Below are 17,958 nucleotides of genomic sequence, written 5' to 3' on the forward strand. Positions count from 1 at the left end.
CATGCGTCAGATGGGCCCAGATACCCATTCCCTACTCGGAGCTGACGAATCGCCGCCACATACTTTCAACCACGTCAAGCGTTATGGCTCCGGTGCGCCATACTGGATGTCACAGATCAAGCGTCAAGGTCAGGTGGCGTACGGCAATGCTTCATTCGTCATCTGGCGGAACGTGATGGATTACGGGGCAATGGGCGATGGTGTGACGGACGACACCAGCGCCATCAACAATGCCACCGCTGCTGGTGACCGTTGCGGCCTCGGATGTGACAGCTCCACAGTCACTCCAGCCATCGTATACTTTCCAGCGGGAACATACATTGTCAGCGCTCCACTTATCCAGTACTACTACACTCAATTCATCGGTGACGCCAACAACCTCCCCACCATCATGGCTACCAGCGACTTCTACGGGATTGGCATCTTCGATTCGGACGTCTATCTCCCGTACGGATTCAACTGGTACACGAATCAGAATAATTTCTACCGACAGATTCGTAATTTTGTTCTGGATATCACTCAGGTCCCGCCAACACGAAACGTTCACTGCATTCATTGGCAGGTTGCCCAAGCTACATCGCTGCAGAATATCGTGATGAAAATGGTAGAAGGAACTTTGGGCGACGGCAACAACCAATTTGGCGTCTTCATGGACAATGGCTCGGGCGGGTTTCTGGAGGACCTGGTTTTCTACGGCGGCGGAGTCGGCTTTTTTGGTGGCAATCAGCAATTCACATGTCGAAACTTGACCTTCTACAACTGTGAAACTGCCATATTCCAGAACTGGAACTGGGTGTTCTTGTACAAAGGCATCACGATCAACGACTGTGCAGTGGGTCTGGATCTGAGCCAGGGCGGCGAAGTTCCGGCCACCGGGAGTCTCGTGCTGCAAGATAGCAGCCTCAACAACGTACAATACGGCATCATCACGTCCTTCTCCTCCAACAGCACACCGACAGCAGCGGGGACTCTCATTCTTGACAATGTCAACTTCAACAACACAGACCCGGCGGTGCAATATCAGAATAACAGTGCGATCCTCCGGGGAAACCGTGTGGTGAACTCCTTCATTCAAGGGCCATCTTTTAGTGCGTACGAGCACGAGAGCACCGAGCACAACCTGACCTGTTACGTGCCCACTGCAAATTACTCCCGTGTTCAGGGCGAAACTGTTAGTGCGCCAAAGCCGGCCAGTCTACTTACGCCAACGGGCACCTACGTGGAGCGGAGTCGACCGCAATACGAAGGCGTCCCGGTGGAGAGCTTCATCTCGATCATCACCTATGGCTGTGCTGGCGACGGCTTGACCGACGACACCGTCTGCCTCCAGAACTTCCTCAACTCCATCGGCCCAGATGAGATTGCATACTTTGACCACGGAGCGTATCTGATCAGTGAGACGATTCAGATTCCGAACGACATTTCAATGCAGGGCGAGATCTGGCCTTTGTTGATGGTAGACGGGTCTAGCCCCACGTTCTCCGATCCCACCAATCCTCAAGTGGCCTTCCGAGTCGGCAACCCAGGTGATGTTGGGACCGCCGAGATCGTGGAGTTCGTGTTCGAGACGAGAGGCCCTGCTCCTGGTGCCATCATCCTGGAATGGAATCTTGCCGGGTCAAGTCCGGGGGCGAGTGGGATGTGGGACACCCATTGGCGTATTGGGGGTAGCAATGGCACGCTGCTGCAATCCAACAACTGCACCAAGGACCCCTCTGTTGCCCATGGCGTCAATCCCACATGCTTGGGAGCCTTCATGCTGCTGCATGTCACGACCACCGGATCCTTGCTGATGTCTAATAACTGGGGTTGGGTCGCGGATCACGAGCTTGATCTGCCCGATCATAACCAGACCGATATCTACAATGGACGAGGCGTGCTGGTCGAGAGCCAAGGTCCAATGTGGATGTATGGAACAGCCTTCGAACACAGCCAGCTGTACAACTATCAATTTGCCAACTCCAAGGACATCTTCGCCGGAGTCATTCAGGCCGAGACGGCGTAAGTACATGCACCTCCGTCCACATGCTATTGACTACTGACCCACCTCGAATGCACAGATACATGCAAGACAACCCCAACGCAATCTCCTACTTCACGCCCAACACCTCCTACTCCGACCCCACCTTCGAGAACTGCTTCGAAGCAACGTGCTGGAAGACGTTCGGCCTCCGCCTCTTCAACAGCACGTACGTCTTCGTGTATGGAGCGGGGCTGTATTCCTTCTTCAACAACTACGATCAGGGCTGCTTGATCACGGAGTCTTGCCAGATTTACATGGTCAGCTTGGAGCAGAGCGAGGGCATTTATCTGTATGCGCTGAATACGAAGGCGGCGGTGAATATTGTTGAGGTCGATCAGGTGGCTATTGTGGCGGAGGCGCAGGTGCCGAATGGATTTTGTCAGACGTGTGCTATTTTTGAGTATCCGTAGATGGTGTGAGAAGGAAAGGCGAGAGAGAGGAGATGTACGTTCACGGCTGCTGCGCGTGGTTTTGGAAGTTGTCGTTGTTAGGGAAGGGCAGTCAGAAGAATCTTTTAAGACGTTTCATTATTGTCGCGTCCTTGGAATATCCTCCCCGTGATCATTCAGTATACGATAGTGCCCTTGATCTGGTTGACGTGAGCCATGGACGGACCATGTCTTCGCCTCGGACTGCCAAGCCAATCTGATGAGACAAACTGCACGTAACTTGGTCTCACACTTGAACCACCACAATCTCATCCGCCGTGCCGTCTGGTCTTCGGGTTGTGCATCCACGTTCCGAAGCTGCATAAGATATTAGCTTGGTAACAGGCAAATTGCCGTAGACGCGCGCTGCGTACCCGGTGGAATGTGCCAATATCAAAACACTCCCTGTCCTGGTCCGCCATCCAGGAATGTAAGGCAAGTCTCAACAATGCGTCTTTTCATCTACTCCAGAGTCTACGGACTTCTTCCATCGACCGAGTTACTGTCAGCTACTGTACCGTCTTTTTTGCAATTATGGCCTCGCCACTCACTTCGAGAGCCGTTCTCTTCGTCACTCTCTCCTTGTTCGCTTCAACATTCGCTCAAAGCATTCCCGGAGCGACGTTCTTCAATGGCAACGGCGCGCCGGGGGCTGGACAGTATGGTCTCGTCGATAACTACGAGGGCACGTCCAGCGCCGACTTCTTTGGGAAGTTCAATTACTACAGCGTAAGTCGTGCGAGCATCTCAATGCAACCATGAGGCTAACCAGCGCTGCCTAGTCTTACGATCCTACTTATGGCCACGTTCAGTAAGTTGGTTTGCCGAGCCTGAAACCCCTTTGATCTGACCGCGATAGATACGTGAACGAGACGGTAGCGGTGCAGAATGGCTACACCAAGACCACGAATGAAGGAACCGCGGTCATCGGCGTTGACACGACGAACTTATGGCCCACTGGTGGGCCTGGCCGGCCTTCGGTGCGCCTGATCAGCGACAACACCTACACGTGAGTGGATCTACCAGACCGTGCAGGAATTTCGGATAAATACTCACTGGTACTTTCACACCAGCCACGGCCTCTTCATCCTCGATGTCCTCCATATGCCATTCGGTTGCGGCACTTGGCCGGCTTACTGGCTGCTCGGGCCAAACTGGCCCTACAATGGCGAGATCGACATTATCGAAGGCGTCAATACCATCGGCTGGGACTCTGTGACGCTACACACGAGCAGCGGCTGCACGATCTCGGGCAGCGATCAGACTGGCATATTCCAGACCAACGATTGCTCCGGCGGCTGCGGTAGCATTTTGAACGACAGCATCACGCCAAACAACTACGGCAGCTCGTTCAACGACAACAATGGAGGAGTCTACGCCACCGAATGGACTTCCAACTACATCAAGACCTGGTTCTTCCCGCGCAATGCCATACCATCCAGCATCACAAGCGGCTCACCGGATCCAAACGGGGATTTTGGCAAGCCCGGCGTCAATTCGCAGGCTCCATGTCCATTTGATCAGCATTTCAATAATATGAGCATCATCATCAACATCGACTTTTGCGGGGCGTGGGCTGGTCAGGTGTATTCCCAATACACGAACTGTCCGCAGAATGCAAGTGCTCCAAATAGCCTGGACTCCTGCGTCGATTTTGTCGGGCTCAATCCCAAGAACTTCACTGATGCATACTGGGAGATTGACTCGATCAAGGTCTACCAGATGCCGCAGAACGTTACGGTGACCTCCTCGTACTCGACGACTCTCTCTTCCACGACGCCTATAGGCAACACACAGACCATCACTAAAGACATGGGAGCCACGACTTCGAATCTCTCCTCCACAGCCTACACCGGCCCGCTTTCATCCTTCACATCTACGTCGTCTACAATCCCCGCCGCTTCTACCGGCGCTCCTTGTCCGGCCTACAACAATACCGTCTGGACTGACTCTAACAACCAGCAATACTCCATCGTATGTGGCGCCGACTACAACGGCTACCCAGCAAGCGTCTCCGTCGCAGCGGCCAATACGTTCCAAGATTGCCTTACGTTCTGTGACTCTCTCGATGGCTGTCGTGCGGCCTCTTTCGTTGCTGGCAACAACATTGGCGGAGCCGGGACTTGTTATCCGCACGCTGGGCCTGGTGTGTTTGTCTACAAAGCCTCGGTCAATGCTGGCCTGAGGCTTGCCGGTCCTGTCACTTCGCCAGTCATGTCGAATACTTCTGTCAGTTCGACGGCGTCCTCGACGGGGACTGTTAAGTTGACGTCCACTGGGTCGAGCTCTTCCAGCAGTGTGTCCACGCCAATTTCGACTAGTACTACCAGCTCGCTGTCTTCGAGTGCGAGCTCGTCGAGCTCCTCTTCTTCGAGTGTGGTGTCTTCGAGCACGTCAACGTCAAGCATGTCAACGTCGAGCACGTCAATATCAAGCACATCAACCACGACATCGTCTTCAACAAGCACCACTTCTTCAAGCGCTGCATCTCCAACTTCGTCTTCGTCGATGTCGAGTTCTACATCTACCTCTTCTTCGTCATCCGCAAGCTCCTCATCGTCAACGGCATCCTCTTCCTCGATGGCAATGTCGACCTCCAGCAGTGCCGTCGTGGTCACATCCTCGGCGTCTCCAACATCGACCAGCACATCGTCCACTACAAGCACCATCCCAACCTGCCAGCCTTCGGCCTGTGCTTCGCCTTCAAGCTCTGCATCCAGCAATGTCACCTGTCAAGATCCGTACAACAACTCGTACGATGTGGAATGCGGCGTGCGATACAGCGGAACCACTTTCCGAACATCAAGTGCCCGCGATCTCAGCCTTTGCTTGGTCCAATGTGACGTTGCAAAGGGTTGCGCCGCCGTCAATTTTGTCAATGGCACCTGCAGCCTTTTGAGCAATGTTACAAGTAGTACAATGGTTGCTCAGCGTATTGGAGTCGCTGGAGCTACTCGGCCTGCGAACATATCGACTATCTATTCGACACCGCCGGCGTCTACAGCAACACCTACAACTTCGTCGGCTGTCTCATCTCAATCTATGTTTACGAGCACATCCAACAGCGCCATCAGTGCTTCTGGAAAGCCGTCATCGGATACGGGATCTACTTCGAGTTCCACGACGACAACATCGAGCGCCGCTACTTCTTATACTCCGTCATGCCCAACAACCGCCGCGGAGGTTTGCGACACGGGCAACGGAACGACCACGTGCTCCGGCCCAAGCGGGGATACGTACAGACTCACGTGTGATGTTGAATATTCAGGGACGGTGGTGATCCCGTCCTCGAACTCCAGCATGTCCAGAAGGATGAAACGCTCGAGCGCGGCTTCCCTTCCGGACTGCCAGCTTCTGTGCCACAACACCCCATCCTGCGCTGCTCTGAACTACATCAACACGAATTGCACGCTTCTGAGCAAGACCTCCGGTACATCGTACATGCAAGGAGCCGTGGGCGGGTTGCTGGTGGCTCGAAATGTGGCCCAGACCGCCACTTCGTGTTAGTGCATGCCTAATATCAACAACTACTCTTCACTGACTCATTGGCCTAGCTCCTTCATCGAAGACAACGGTGACCATAACTCCAACCAGTACCCTGACATCGACACTTACTAAGGGCCAACATATCACCACTTCTTCTGGCACAGCGGGCGGAGCATCTGGCGGCGGGAACGTCTCGCTCTGCTTTACCTGCGGCGTCACGCCGGTCGTCGTCTCTCCTAGCAACGGTGGATCTGGAGGAGCCACCGGAGGGGCGGCTGGAGGGGCGACTGAGGGTGCAACGGGCATCAACAACGGTCTTTGCACCAGCAGACCACGTCTTGGAACCACGACACACTATACCACGCACACGGTCACAAGCTGTGCTCTTCTGGGCGTTTGTCCTGCGCCAGGATATATCTTCGGAGGCAATACGACGCAGAGTGGAGCTACCGTGGTCACCACCACAGATCGCCGAGGCCATACTGTGACGTATACTCAGATTCCAACCGGGCCTTCGGGCAACGGCCGCGGCGTTGTGATCACGACTACCGACAAGCATGGCCACACCATCACACAGACCATCGCAGAAAGCAGCCCCGGACAAGGCGGCGCAAAGGGATCTCACGGAGGTACACGCACCCATGGAACCCGCACAGCAACGACGACTAACACGGTACAGCCCACCTGCCCATACAACAATGACGAGGAATTCACATCGCAACTGGGCATGCAGTACCTCATCCTGTGCGGGGAGGCCTTCTCCAACCGCAACGTGGACACGCAACACCAGACCTCGCTGGGCTCGTGCATTGCCGCTTGTGATTTGTTTAATCTGTTGCATTTCACGAAGTCTGCGCCTTGCTTGGGAGTTACGTATTTGGAGTCTGCGGATGGGAAGAATTGCCAGTTGAAGTCCGGGACTACGATGGAAGCACGCAGGGGGGCGAATAGTGCGCGGCTGCTGTCTCCGTTTGTTCCGCCGGAGCACATCAATGGGACGCACGGTGGGGGTGGAGGTGGAGGTATTACTGGCGGCGGCCACAAGGGCACCACATCCCTCGCACACCTGACAACCCTCGTCAACGGCGGCGCAACGGAGGTCACGACCATCGTCCGCGGCGCATCGACCTTTGCAAGCACTTTTGTGACCGACGGCGTGACCAAAACCAAAACCTACACGTCCGCCGGCGCCACCTTCGTCCGCACGCACGTCAAGGGCGGCTCCACGGAAATCGAAACGCTCGCCACCTACCTCAGCGCTTATACGCGCGGAGGCAAGACGAAGTTCAGCACGTTCGTTACCGACGGCGTGACGGAGGTGAGGACGCATGTCAAGGGTGGTGAGACGGGTGTTGAGACGATTACGGGCTATGCTGGGCAGCTGGTCCACCAGACGTATTTGAGCACGTTTGTGACGGGTGGAATCACGAGGCTTACTACGATCACTACGGATGGGAAGACGGAGGTGAAGACTCATGTGAAGGGAGGTGCTACGGTCACTGGGACGTTTTCCGGAGGCGGGAGTGGAGGAAGCGGTGGGGCGGGCGTAGGTGGTAGTGGTGGGGTTGCAGGGACTGGTAAGGGTGGAAGCGGTGGGACTCTTCCTGGCACTGGCAACGGAGGCAGCGGCGGTGGGACAGGCGGGACAGGAGGAGGAGGTGAGACCGCTTTCCCAATCCCTGTGAACAGCATTCACTTTGCTAACCCATTCCCAGGCGGTGGGCCAGTAACCCGACCCGGCTCACTCGTTACCATCCTCTCCGCCTACCCAGAAACGCTTACCAGCGACGTGCCCGTCGTCAGCACAACTGTGGTCAACGGCATCACGCACCTCATCACCCGCTTCATTACCGAGCTCATCACGACGACGACGACAAGGACCATCATCAGCACCAGTATCAGCACCACTACCAGCGTGTCAACCTCGGTGCACAACAACACTGTCTCAGGGCCGACGGTGACGCAAAAGGGGCAAAACGTCACCCTCAGCGAGGGCGGAGGCGAGTTTATTACGGTCACCGGAGGGGCGACGACCGTTATCAGCTATGTCACGCCCAGCTCGAGTGCCTCGGTCTTCACTTGCAGGACGTACTACACGAATTACCTCAATGGAAACCACGGAAAGGTGAAGCGGACGAACAAACGCAGTGTTTTCGACATGGACGGCGCGGTGAGGATGGGTGCGATGGGGGAGAAGGCGCAGCCGGGCGCGGTGCCGAAGTTGTAATAATGCACTGAAAGATGGAGAGCACAAGGCATTCTCGAAGTCGGATTTTCTCTCTTAATTGTTCTTTTATGCACACAATCGCTCAGTTCATCTTCTTTCGCTCCGGACCGGCCCACTTGATCTCGTAGGTGTCGATCTTGGGATGCTCGCCTTGCCATTCGTGCTTGTGGAGGCCGAAGCCTTCTGCCTCGGGCTGCGGGATGCGCGGATACATGCCCATCTTCAGCACAATCTTGCCAGGGTACGATTCGGTCTCGGAGCTGATGGGACTGCACAAGACAAGAAGCATTAGCACACAATGCACGCAGACACGAGGCTGTTGCAGCACAACACTCACTTGCCATCCACGCTGCAAAATTTGCGAAACACGGAGTTGCCGCTCAGCGTGGCCTTGTCCTCGTACGTCTTGAGCGTGCCATTCTTGTCCTCGACGTGCACCTTGTCCGTCTCGATGAGCAGATTGCTGGCAACGTAGGAGCCGGCGATTTTGCGGCAGTTGGCGCAGTGGCACAGGTGGCCGCGGGGCTTGGTGAAGAGCTCGGAGTCTTTGATGGTCACGGTGATGCTACCGCACAGGCAGGAGCCGGACATGCCCTCGGCGAATTCGGAGGCGTCATGTTGTTTGGGATCGCCGGTTGGATCGACAGGCATGCTGGGCGAGTGGAGGGCGCGGGTAGGGCTTATTATAATGGAGCGGAAAGAGAGCGACCTTGATGGAGAGAAATATGAGATGCGTGGGCGGAGAATGGAGAGTGTGCCCCCGCAGCGGCCTAGAACACTTGCCATGAGGCACCTGTGACGTGACGCAAAAAGGCAGAGCCCCCTCGAAGTGGTAAGCGTCTTCTGTCCAACTCGGGCGTGTAGCCGATGAGAGGGGCAAGCAGAAGGAGGGGCACGCCTGCAGCTTCCAGACTGGCGTATTTGTCAGCACGGCAGTCGCGTCGCGTCTCGTCTCCAGATTAGGCAAATTGTCAACCTCAGGTCCATTCCATACTCACCAATACTGCACTCCATCAGCATGCTGGACGGCGTGGCGAGATCATGTCTCACAGTGAAGATGACTTCGGGCTAGATGATGATGACACCGCCTTCTTTGACGTGGCGACAAACCTCGAAGCCTCTCCAAATGACTCTTTCCACTCATCACCAAGACCCTCCAAGCGGAGGAGGCTACAATCTGTACACTCTCCAGCAGCACATGACGAAGAAGCTGGCAACTCTCCGTCCGGAAACTCGGACATCGCCTCCGACGATCCCGATTATTACTTCCCAGGGGAACTGGGCGAAGATGAAGCTTCCAAACGCAACTCCAAGTACAAAATCCACATTCCGCGGGTCGGCGGACACTTCAAGGATCAGATCTTCACTCAAACCCAGACGGGACTCGATGACAGCCCCAGTCGCTTTCGCGGTGCGATATGGAAGAGACCGGCCATGCCTCCACCCCCGCCACCTGCTTTCAATCCGAGGAACGGTAACAGTGGCAATGCACCTTCATTCGTCAACGCCGCCTCACTGCCTGGGTGGAAGCAGACTACTCTGAATGGCTTCACTGCTGCGGCTAGCAGACTGCGGTCGGAAGATCTCTTGCTGAGTGATGCCGCTTTGGCTGCTCGACTTCAAGCGGAGGAGAACTCCCGCACTGCTTTGCCCGGAAATGCTATCAATGGACATGCTTCGCTCCCCCAAAATGGAATGATCGATGTCGCAGATGAACTGGCTGACCTGCCATCCGACGCCTTCTCATCATCATCCGTAGAGAACTCGCCGGACAAAGAGGTTGTCATCATCTCTTCCAGCCGGGTGATATCCCAGGCGCAAGCGCACGGCCTCCGAGCCCCGCAGCAAGGACTCAAGCAAATGACGATTTTCGGACAGCCGGCCACGCAAGACATGTCGGCCTCGCAAGCGCTTAAGAAGAGATACGCTTGGCCTTTGACAGCTCGCAATGAACCTCCCACCCATCACCAGCTCGACGAGAAGGCAATGGAAACGTGGACCTACCCTACCAACCTCGGCACCATTCGAGATTACCAGTACAACATCGTGGCCAGAAGTCTCTTTCACAACACTCTCGTTGCTCTTCCGACTGGCCTCGGAAAGACTTTCATCGCCGCTACCGTCATGCTGAACTACTATCGCTGGACCAAAGATGCCCAGATTGTCTTTATGGCGCCAACAAAGCCCTTGATTGCCCAGCAGCTCGACGCGTGCTACAGTATTGTCGGCATCCCACGCCGCGACACGGTGCTCATGACTGGCGAGACGACACCGACGCTGCGTGCGGAGGAATGGCTGGAACGGCGGGTATTCTTCATGACACCGCAAACCGTCATCAACGACTTGAAGACCGGCATCGCCGATCCAAAGAAGCTGGTGCTGATTGTGGTCGATGAGGCGCACAAGGCGACCGGTGGCTACGCTTACACCGAAGTGGTCAAATTCGTGCGAAGATTCAACAACAGCTTCCGCGTGCTTGCCTTGACCGCCACTCCCGGCTCAACGGTTGAAGCCGTCCAGGCCGTCATCGAGAATCTCGGCATTGCGAGGGTCGAGTTGCGAACGGAATCCTCTCTTGACATCAGGGAGTACACGCACGAAAAGCAAACGGAAACGCAAGTGTTTGACTTCAACGACGAGCAAGAATTGATCATGGGACTCATGGCGAAGGCCATTCGACCTATGCTGGAGAAGCTCTGCTCGCAGAATGCATACTGGTCTCGCGACCCAATGCAGCTCTCCGCATTCGGTCTGACGACTGCGCGACAGAAATGGCAGAGTTCTGATGCCGGGAGAAAGGCGCCGATGCCGATCAAGGGAATGGTCAATGCCGTCTTCACGATCCTTGCCCAACTGGCGCATAGCATTTCGTTGCTGAAGTTCCACGGCATCGTCCCGTTCTACTCTGGTTGCTTGGAGTTTCACAAGGGCGTGGAGTCTGCAAAGGCCAAGGGCAAGAATGCCACTCAGATTGTGGAGTCGGCGGATTTCGTGAAGATGATGAGTACCATTCGGGCGTGGAGGAGCAATCCCGACTTCATCGGCCATCCAAAACTGGAGTATCTGCGCGAGGTGGTGCTCAACCACTTTCTCGATGCAGGAGAGGGCGTGCAAGGATCTGATGTTCCTCCATCGGCCACGAGAGTCATGGTATTCGCGTCATACCGAGACAGCACCGAAGAAATCTGCCGAGTCTTGAAGAGAAGCGAGCCCATGATTCGACCGCATGTCTTTGTCGGACAGGCTGCGTCCAAAGGCTCCGAAGGCATGGACCAGAAGACGCAGAATGCCGTCATTCAGGATTTCAAGTCCGGAAAGTACAACACGCTCGTTGCTACCTCGATTGGCGAGGAGGGGTTGGACATCGGCACTGTGGACCTGATCGTATGCTACGACGCATCATCCAGTCCTATCCGCATGCTGCAGCGGATCGGGAGAACAGGAAGAAAACGGATTGGCAAGGTGGTGCTGTTGCTAATGAAAGAAAAGGAAGAAAGAGACTACGCCAAGGCGCAAGACAATTACGCCTACATCCAGAAGACCATTGCGGATCCGGAGAAGTACAATTACCAGGACGATCTCAGTCCTAGAATCTTGCCCAAGCATGTGCAACCAGTGGTGGATAAGAGAATCATCGAAATCCCTGTCGAGAACAGTCAACCTATCGATTTGAATGAGAGGGGCAGGAAAGCCAAGGGACGAGCGAAGGCGAAGCGACCGCCTAAGAACTTTCACATGCCAGATGGTGTGCGGACGGGATTTGTCAAGGCATCGAAGATTGATTCGGATGGTGACGACGATAGCGCAGGCGAGTCGACATCCAGGAGACAGCGCACAGGCAAGCGGAAAAGCAGTGCGACAAAATTTAAGCCGCGAGCACCATCCCCTGAACCGGAACCGGTGCAATTGCCATTTCTGGGCGATGTGTTACTGTCGACCACCCAGCAAAAGGAGCTGGAGCGCACGTATGCGCATACTGCCAACGTGGAGGCTGATGTTGTCATCCGCGCCCCCAACCCGGCACGCTTCCCCGACTCGATGAAGACATTGGGGGAGACGAAGTACATGCGGCATGGACGAGCTACTCACACTGTTGTGCGCGCTCTGAGAGCTATGCGGGACATCAATGGCGAACGAGTCGAGCGGATGAGGAGCTTGCTAGCACCCGAGCTTCTGCACAGTGCTGGAGACGCCAGAGTGCGACTTGTCGAGCCTGCTGATGCTGTGTCTGAGACCGACGACGATCTCCCTGCGAATCCCACCATTGTACCAGCTCCAAAGAAGCCGGCAAAGGCAGCGGCGAAGCGCCAACAGCAGAAGCCACGTGCCGCTTCCATCCACTCAGTCCAGTCCAGCGAAACCGAAGGCCCAGCACCAACACGAGCGCAGCCGGCAAAACGGCCACGCGGACGCCCCAAGAAGAAACAGCCCATTCGACGTACCCACTCGTACGGCTCCGCGGCCGGGGAAGGCGACGAGTCGAGCCCAGAGCCGACGCCGGCTGATATGCGCATCGGCACACAGGGCATCGACCTCGGGTCTCGCGATACAAGTGGAGAAGATGAGGAAGAAGAGCTCGATAGCGATCTGGCGGAGTTTGTCGTTAGAAGCGACCAGCCTATCGAGATGGCTAGCTCTTCGCAGCAGTTTCCGGACGATTCGCAGTCTTCGAAGCCGGTGGCTGCAACGAGGGGTGGTTTCAAAAGTGCTGCTTCGGCACGTCGTGGACAGATTGCACTTGAAGCCATGAGTGAGTCTGATGCCGAGGCAGATCCGGGACTTGCGGCGTTGGAAGAGGGAGTGGCGGATGGCACATCCGATGTGGAAGAAGTCGCGGCTCCGGCCCCGAGAGTGCTGATGAACAGGAGGAGGAAGATTGTGGACGACAGCGACGATGAAGAGTGAGTGACGCATCGCTACATACTGCCTAACGACGCCTCTCTTATCTAGCATCCGACTACATCCATACATCCTCATCTCCCCCCATCTACTTCTTCTCCACACTCCCCAAGTTCGTCTCCTTCAACTTCTGCCCCCGCGCCGCAGCAACCAACCCATCCAGCCAATCCTGATGCCCAAGCAACATCTTATTCGGCCGCGCCTCCGCCAACGCCGCACAAGGCTTCCCAATCTGACTCTCCTGCGTCAAAATCCTCACCCGGCCCCCTGGCAAATCCTCCACGAGCCAAGCATGATACACATCCGCCGCCTCCTCCTCGCTCCCCTCCAACTTCGCACTCCACGCCAGCCGGCCCGCCTGCCCTTTCTCCGGGGGCATGCTTTCCATCACGGGGCACTCGAGCACCGGGAAGCCGAACGTCGAGAATTTGAACACGTCGCCTTTCTTCAGGTGCGGGCCGGAGGAGGGGGGCGTGATTTGCTCCACGTTGTGGCCGTAGTATGTTGACCATTGCGTGATGTCGTTTAGCTTTGCCCAGATTTGGGCTGCGGTTAGGCCGGGGGCGATGGTTTCGTTGCTGGTGTAGTTGTCTGTTGTGCCTGGGAGGTACTTTTCGGGCCAGATGATGGCGGATTGTTGGTGGTTGGACATTGTTGCTGTTGATGCGTGTTTGAGTGGAACTTTGTGGGGTGCTGGTTGGCGTTTCTGTACGATGGAGGTTGAGAATAACTTTTGAAAGAAGATGAATTGAGGTGCGTGGTAATTGGCGAAAAGGGAATACGTCGTTGCTCTCTACGCCATTGGGAACTTGACTACAGCTCTACGTCATTCTGGAGTCGGATGGAGTGGCACTCCTTCCATGCCATTGGCGCAATCATTTAAGATCCTCTGATTGTCCGAACACGACTCTGCGGGCAGTTGAGCCATTGGCAATGACGGTAATAACTGCAAACGAATACCTGCAATATAGGATGGAATTCGAAGACCGTGATTGCATTAGGTTTCTGTAGGTGAGTGGTGACCTTTGGCCATTCTCGAGACCGATACCGGCCGGTTTGGCAAGATTTCCCATGTCCACTTCTTCGAGTACTCCCCGACATTCATTTTCTAGAGAGAACAAAAGAAGAAGAGAGAGCTCCAATTTCACCACTTTCATTTCGTCAAGACAGAACCCATTCAAAATGCCCACCAGCGCCCTTGACTCCCTCCTGTTCAAAAACCTCTTCGGCACCGCGGCCATCCGCGCCATCTTCGACGACAAAACCTACATCCAGCGCTGCATCGATGTCGAAACAGCCCTCGCGCGAGCACAGTCCAAACTAGGCGTCATCCCCGCAGAAATCGGAGCCCGAATCACCGCCGCCTGCACAAATGCTACGCTAGACTACGATCGCTTATCCAACGAAACGGAAATCGTAGGCTACCCCATCCTCCCTCTCGTGCGGCAATTAGTAGCCGCCTGCGGCGAGGGCGAAGCAGGCAGCTATGTGCACTGGGGCGCAACGACGCAGGACATCCAGGACACGGCGGCGGTGCTGCAGATGAAAGACGGCCTACTCCTGGTCGAGGAGTACCTGCGGAAACTCGTTGGCACGCTGAGCCGGTTGGCGCAGAAGTACCGCGACACGCCGATGGCGGGGCGCACGCATTTGCAACATGCGTTGCCCGTCACGTTTGGGTACAAGTGTGCTGTTTACCTGTCTGGGTTTCAGCGGCATTTGGAGAGACTACAGCAGTTGCGGCCGCGGTGCTTGTTGGTGCAGTTTGGCGGGGCGGCGGGGACGTTGGCTTCGTTGGGTTCCGGGAGGGAGGCGGAGACGGGAGTGAAGGTTCGGCGGGCGCTGGCGGAGGAGTTGGGGCTGCATGATCCTGTTGTTACGTGGCATACGGCGCGAGACGGCGTGGCGGAGATTGTCAATTTTCTGGCGCTTGTGGGTGGGAGTTTGGGGAAGCTGGCGCTGGATTTGATTGTCATGTCTTCCAACGAGCTCGGGGAGGTCAGTGAGCCTTTCGTCCCGCATCGTGGCGCGAGCTCGACGATGCCGCAGAAGCGAAACCCGATCTCATCAGAGGTCATGCTTGCCGCGTCGAAGTTGCTGCGTGCCAACGCTTCGCTATGTCTGGATGCGATGGTGACGGACTTTGAACGCGCGACCGGGCCGTGGCATTTGGAGTGGGTGGCAGTGCCGGAAGCATTCATCGTTGCCGTGGGCGTGTTACATCAGGCGGACTTTGCCATGTCTGGATTGGTCGTCAACGTGGATCAGATGGGACGGAATCTCAATTCAACAAGGGGGTTGATCGTCGCAGAGGCGGTGATGATGGAACTCGCGAAACACACAGGACGGCAGAAAGCACACGACATTGTGTACGAGGCGTGCAAGGAGACTATCGAGGCGGGCGAGAGTACTTCGCTATTCGACGTGCTTTCCGGAAAGCAACAAGTGACGGCGTCAATAGCGACCGACAAGCTTCGAGGCTTGTGTGATCCCGCCAACTATCTTGGAGCTGCGAGCGTGATGGTCGATGATGTGCTTGCAGTTCGATATTGAGGGATATTATTCCTTTCACTCCGCCCGCCCATCTCCTTTCCAGAAGTCGATAATGTTCTGGCACTCGGCCTCCCCTACGAGTTCGCACAGTCGGTGGAGCGCGCTGTTGACTGCTAAACCGAGTCCTTGAGTGGTACCGTGATCGACCATGCCCAAAGCATCCGTAGCATACGCAGCTGCAGGCGACGAGCTGGCGACAGGAACGGACGAAATATCCGAGCAAGCAGCGGCTAAGTCTCTCAAATTCGGAAAGAGATCGGAAAGCATGTACACCGTCTGCTGCGACAACGGCGGCCGGACCGTACAAAGTCTCAAGAGCTCGAATGAACTCGCTGCAGGCTTCACAGGCTGCAGTGCCGGACGCTTCAAACTCTCCACATACCGACCAAGGAGCGTTTGAAGACCATCCGCTTTATGGAGCGGCAGAGTCGGTACGTATGGAATCCCGGCATGATTGAAAATCTCCGCCTGAAGTTTTGCGTACGCAGTGATGCCGTCCGCGGACGAAGACACGGGTGCTGCGTTCTCCATAAGGAGCCTGGCGGTTCCGAAACTCGAGCCATGGCGTGCGTTGAGGATCAAGAAGATGGCGATGTCTTGGCCGCCGGTCAGGGCCGCGAAGCGTTGGACGCGCTGCATCGTTTCCTGCAGAGTTGCTTCGGCGATGTCGGGCGGGGATAGGAGTATGATGCGCAGACTTCGCGTAGATGGCGTATTGCGTGACTTTAGATTGGACGAATCATCGAGTCTAACCTCCAGATCGTGAGTGGTGAGCTGCGATTCTGCTTGCCATTAGCTTGCCATGCCGCAGCTGTCCGGAGATGAACTTCTTACCGCGCAGCGATAAGGGGGAAGCGGTGAGAAGCGGTATCAGGGGTAGCATGTGCGGACGCCGACGGAGTGAGGTGCAGAACATCTTTGCTGTCCTTCGACGTTGCTGAGAAGATAATGTTGGATGAAAGGATTCGGGATGAGGTGAGGTTGGTCTATCACGTGCCTAGGCTGCAGTCAGGCCGCAATTCAGGCTCGCCTGCCGGATATGCCGTGCTCATTGTACTACATGTATACATCTATATGCTAGTGGCGCATCATACGTAAAGGCTTTTGAGTGGAGTTCTATCTTACATGTCATCTTGACTTCTTCGTCGCTTCCACAGCGTTGATTCGCGCTGGTTGCGTTTTTGGAGATGTCGAATCATTGGGGGTGTTTGTTGGCTTGACCGACTGTTCCGGAGGGGGACCGGGCACATTCCCTGGGATGGGTTTGCTGGCGCTCTCGCTCTGCGCAGCAGCATTGTCGACCTCCTCTGGCTCGGTACGTCGCCACCACCCAGCCGGATTGAACCAACTGGCTCGCGCTTCTCTCGCTTTGGCGATTCGCTCATTCAACGCTTCCAGCTCAGGGAGGTTATGCTGATTCCTCAAATGCTCCATCGCCTCCTCCAGCGTATCCAACCGCTCTTGGATCTCATCCCGACGGCTGCTCGCCTTGCGACTACTCCTGAAATTCTCCGCGAGCAACAAGCCAACCGCAACCATGAAGATGAAAGTCTCCGAGAAGAAGTTGGCGCCGAGTTCAATGGCTCGCGCATCACTCAGCGGCCGAATCTTGATCCTCGGCTTCTCCTCCTTCTTCCTCTTGCCATCTTGTTCGTCCTTCACCTTCTGCTCGTCGTACTTCTTTTGCTCCTCCTCGCTTCTCACGGTGGGCGCCTCGGCCTTGCGCTTCTTGTCCTCGGCCGCCTTTTGCTCGCGCTCGTGCATGCGCTGCTGCGCTTCGGGGTCGTGGAGTAGGCCGAGGCGCATGCGCATGTCGATGCGGTGGACGCGCTGGGCTTGGTTGATGGCGAAGCGGCGGAAGCCATCGTGGTCGTGAGCTTGGCGTTTGATGTAGTTCTGTGGGAGGTGTATCAGTAGTTGCACGTCTGCTTGGTAGAGGGGGTCAGGCTCACTCCAATGGGTTTGGCAGCGGTGCGGATGACGAGGGAGAGGAGTTTGAATGTCAGCGACATAGCAGGAGTGGTGGAGGGCTGTGTGGTTGCCTAGACAAGTTAATGTCTGGCTCAAGCCATTTGGGAGCAAGGTTCACGAATGGTGTTATCGACGGTCGGCAGTCATGGTATGGGATTATCCTGCAATTCCATGTTGAGAACGCGTGAGGTGCAGCCTTGAGGAAGCTGGAAGTGGAGCTGTGCAGTAGTCATCACACGAGTGGGCTTCCCAAATTGGATGGAGTCGCGGGAGCGGGACAGGCCGCTTTCATTGTTATTGGAGTACGTACGACGCATGACTGATGACATTGATGATAAACAAGGACTGTGGACAGATGTTGTGAATGTATT

General features: G+C 55.8%; 7 protein-coding genes across 7 annotated transcripts; 4 read left to right on the forward strand and 3 right to left on the reverse strand.

Moving 5' to 3' along the window:
* Positions 1–10: 10 nt before the first annotated feature.
* Positions 11–2,433, forward strand: BDY17DRAFT_251517 (glucan 1,3-beta-glucosidase; the record flags this gene model as incomplete). Its single annotated transcript, XM_033731180.1, has 2 exons — positions 11–2,001; positions 2,061–2,433. 2 exons carry the CDS (start codon positions 11–13, stop codon positions 2,431–2,433), a joined length of 2,364 nt encoding a protein of 787 aa, XP_033589094.1.
* Positions 2,434–3,308: 875 nt separating this feature from the next.
* On the forward strand, positions 3,309–4,173 carry BDY17DRAFT_228912 (concanavalin A-like lectin/glucanase domain-containing protein; the record flags this gene model as incomplete). Its single annotated transcript, XM_033730183.1, has 2 exons — positions 3,309–3,460; positions 3,525–4,173. Coding segments are annotated over 2 exons (801 nt in total), but the record flags the coding sequence as incomplete, so codon positions are not given.
* Positions 4,174–8,246: 4,073 nt separating this feature from the next.
* Positions 8,247–8,815, reverse strand: BDY17DRAFT_324803 (Mss4-like protein; the record flags this gene model as incomplete). Its single annotated transcript, XM_033737267.1, has 2 exons — positions 8,247–8,433; positions 8,502–8,815. 2 exons carry the CDS (start codon positions 8,813–8,815, stop codon positions 8,247–8,249), a joined length of 501 nt encoding a protein of 166 aa, XP_033589096.1.
* A 344-nt stretch (positions 8,816–9,159) lies between these two features.
* BDY17DRAFT_298676 (uncharacterized protein) lies at positions 9,160–13,128 on the forward strand. The gene has a single exon (XM_033733779.1). It carries the CDS (start codon positions 9,206–9,208, stop codon positions 13,067–13,069), a length of 3,864 nt encoding a protein of 1,287 aa, XP_033589097.1. The 5' UTR covers positions 9,160–9,205; the 3' UTR covers positions 13,070–13,128.
* BDY17DRAFT_298677 (uncharacterized protein) lies at positions 13,129–13,831 on the reverse strand. The gene has a single exon (XM_033733780.1). It carries the CDS (start codon positions 13,713–13,715, stop codon positions 13,152–13,154), a length of 564 nt encoding a protein of 187 aa, XP_033589098.1. The 5' UTR covers positions 13,716–13,831; the 3' UTR covers positions 13,129–13,151.
* Positions 13,832–14,245: 414 nt separating this feature from the next.
* BDY17DRAFT_251996 (beta carboxy-cis-cis-muconate lactonizing enzyme, cyloisomerase, CLME1) lies at positions 14,246–15,616 on the forward strand (the record flags this gene model as incomplete). The annotated part of the gene is made up of 1 exon (XM_033731214.1): positions 14,246–15,616. The coding sequence occupies one exon, from the start codon at positions 14,246–14,248 to the stop codon at positions 15,614–15,616; it is 1,371 nt and encodes a 456-aa protein (XP_033589099.1).
* An 856-nt stretch (positions 15,617–16,472) lies between these two features.
* BDY17DRAFT_161488 (optic atrophy 3 protein-domain-containing protein) lies at positions 16,473–17,815 on the reverse strand. Its single transcript, XM_033729718.1, has 3 exons — positions 17,569–17,815; positions 16,742–17,512; positions 16,473–16,686 (listed from the first exon to the last, which is right to left on the reverse strand). Exons 1-2 carry the CDS (start codon positions 17,626–17,628, stop codon positions 16,745–16,747), a joined length of 828 nt encoding a protein of 275 aa, XP_033589100.1. The 5' UTR covers positions 17,629–17,815; the 3' UTR covers positions 16,473–16,686; positions 16,742–16,744.
* Positions 17,816–17,958: the final 143 nt, after the last annotated feature.

The sequence above is a fragment of the Neohortaea acidophila genome (assembly GCF_010093505.1).
Source record: "Neohortaea acidophila strain CBS 113389 unplaced genomic scaffold BDY17scaffold_6, whole genome shotgun sequence".
NCBI lineage: Eukaryota > Fungi > Ascomycota > Dothideomycetes > Mycosphaerellales > Teratosphaeriaceae > Neohortaea > Neohortaea acidophila.

Bases quoted from the DNA above. Each gene is read 5' to 3' on its own strand.
- BDY17DRAFT_298677 (XM_033733780.1), bottom strand. From the start codon at position 13,715: ATGTCCAACCACCAACAATCCGCCATCATCTGGCCCGAAAAGTACCTC.
- BDY17DRAFT_161488 (XM_033729718.1), bottom strand. From the start codon at position 17,628: ATGTCGCTGACATTCAAACTCCTCTCCCTCGTCATCCGCACCGCTGCC. The intron at 17,513-17,568 runs GTGAGCCTGACC...CACCTCCCACAG, and splicing joins CCGCTGCCAAACCCATTGGA to AACTACATCAAACGCCAAGC.
- BDY17DRAFT_298676 (XM_033733779.1), top strand. From the start codon at position 9,206: ATGTCTCACAGTGAAGATGACTTCGGGCTAGATGATGATGACACCGCC.